Genomic DNA, 1,639 nt, shown 5'->3' on the forward strand with positions numbered 1-1,639 from the left:
TTCAGAATTGGACTTTTATTCACTTACTACACTGAAATCAAGGAAAATGGAAACTAAAAACAAGAATTAAATTAACAAGAAAAGAAAAACAGAGTAGTAAATTAGGAGAAGATGAAGAAGAAGAAGAAGAAGAAAATTAATTTCTATTTTGTTATCTTGTGGTGCATTATACGCCCACCTATGAATTTTATAACCCGCGTGATGACAATGTAAAGTGTCAGCAGATCTGGACCTGTGGGCCCACTCCACGGTGGTGCCTGAACACAGCCGAGCATTCCGGCAGCTCACCCAGATCGGCGAACAGAGATTCATCCTCTTCTCTCATAGGGAAAAACATCGCCGCGTCAGCCTCCGCCGTGCTCCTCTCATCCGCAAAAATGGGGCTCTCGAGGATGGTGGAAGAGGTGGTTTCCATTTCTCCAAACCAGCTAAACTCATCTCTACTAATAAGTGAGTCATCTCCAAGATCAGTGAACTTTTCCTCAGGTTCAGGTTCAGGTTCGGGTTCTGGGTTTTCAGGTTGGGTGGGTGTGGAGATTTCGGACTTGACTGTGTTGAGTTTGGTGGAGGCGTTACCTTGGTGGTGGTGATGGTGCTGGGTCTTTGAAGGAGGTGGCCAAGGGTGGTTGTGTTCGCAAGAGTAGGTGACCACTAGCATTGAAGGGTCCACACGGCTCCTCTCTACCTGTTTTCTGGCAGGGCAGCCCTTTGAACTGCTACACCTGTAGTATCCTCTGCAAACAACAAAAAATTCAGATCCGAAACTGTCTGATCAGTGTCCGTATTTGTTCTACCCATGTTTCAGACAAGAAACGTGTTGCTATTACCCATTACAATAATCCAATTCTTCAGAACTTTCTACGTTAACATACGTTCTTGAAGAAAATGAAAAACATTGATTTTGAAGGAGAAGGATATTATATATAGATACCTGGGGTAAGGGGAGCCCTTGATGGGTTTCTGGCCATACTTTCTCCAAGCCCAAGAATCAGATGGTGGAGGGGCAGTCTCACCTTTGAGCCGTGACCCTTCTACGTCCTTGATTGGCACCGAGATTACTCTCTTTTGAATCGCCCGTTTGCTGATAAATCCAAGGTACAAATTTTACAAGCAAATCCTATCAAAAAGATGCTATAACTTACAGCAGCAAATACAAAGGTATGATTCTTAATTTACTATATTCTATGATCTATAATTGCGGACAAAAAATTATAATGGAACATACCATCTTTTCAGGGAGGAAGTAGAAGTCTTCATGTCGTTGAGCAAGTTAAAAGGAGGTGAGTCAGGACCACTTTCTGTATTGTCGTTCTCTTCTTGCTTAGTGATTAATGGGTTGGTGTTGAACTTGCCGTCCATTAATTTATTTGTAATATGGGGTGTCCAAGAACCAAATAAAGCTGCTAATCTTCTGGTGGGATGAGTCTTGAGTCTTGACCACCCTTGCCGGCGGAGATGATGATTAAAGGGAAGAAGAAGAAGAGTAGGGAGGGTGATAGAGAAAGAGAGAGAGGGTTAGGTTGGTGATGTGAGAATGAGAAGAAATGGGGGAGAAGGTGAAGAAAGAGAGGGGTGGCCCTTTAAAATATTGGCCGCCATGTTGACAGACTAGCTTTTGTTAATTGTTTATAGATCGGGG

The 1,639-nt window shown here is 43.1% G+C and overlaps 1 protein-coding gene across 1 annotated transcript; it reads right to left on the reverse strand.

The window, feature by feature from the left end:
• LOC110649660 (probable WRKY transcription factor 65) lies at positions 1-1,639 on the reverse strand. Its single transcript, XM_021804330.2, has 3 exons — positions 1,226-1,639; positions 932-1,081; positions 1-734 (listed from the first exon to the last, which is right to left on the reverse strand). The coding sequence occupies exons 1-3, from the start codon at positions 1,357-1,359 to the stop codon at positions 218-220; spliced, it is 801 nt and encodes a 266-aa protein (XP_021660022.1). The 5' UTR covers positions 1,360-1,639; the 3' UTR covers positions 1-217.

This window comes from Hevea brasiliensis, chromosome 18 (genome assembly GCF_030052815.1).
Source record: "Hevea brasiliensis isolate MT/VB/25A 57/8 chromosome 18, ASM3005281v1, whole genome shotgun sequence".
NCBI classification, from domain to species: Eukaryota; Viridiplantae; Streptophyta; class Magnoliopsida; order Malpighiales; family Euphorbiaceae; genus Hevea; species Hevea brasiliensis.

What these genes read in the sequence shown, in the direction of transcription:
- LOC110649660 (XM_021804330.2), bottom strand. Translation starts at nt 1,359, where the DNA reads ATGGACGGCAAGTTCAACACCAACCCATTAATCACTAAGCAAGAAGAG. An exon ending in ACTTCCTCCCTGAAAAGATG is followed by an intron (nt 1,082 to 1,225) that starts GTATGTTCCATT and finishes TGGATTTATCAG; the next exon opens with CAAACGGGCGATTCAAAAGA. An exon ending in AAGGGCTCCCCTTACCCCAG is followed by an intron (nt 735 to 931) that starts GTATCTATATAT and finishes TGTTGTTTGCAG; the next exon opens with AGGATACTACAGGTGTAGCA.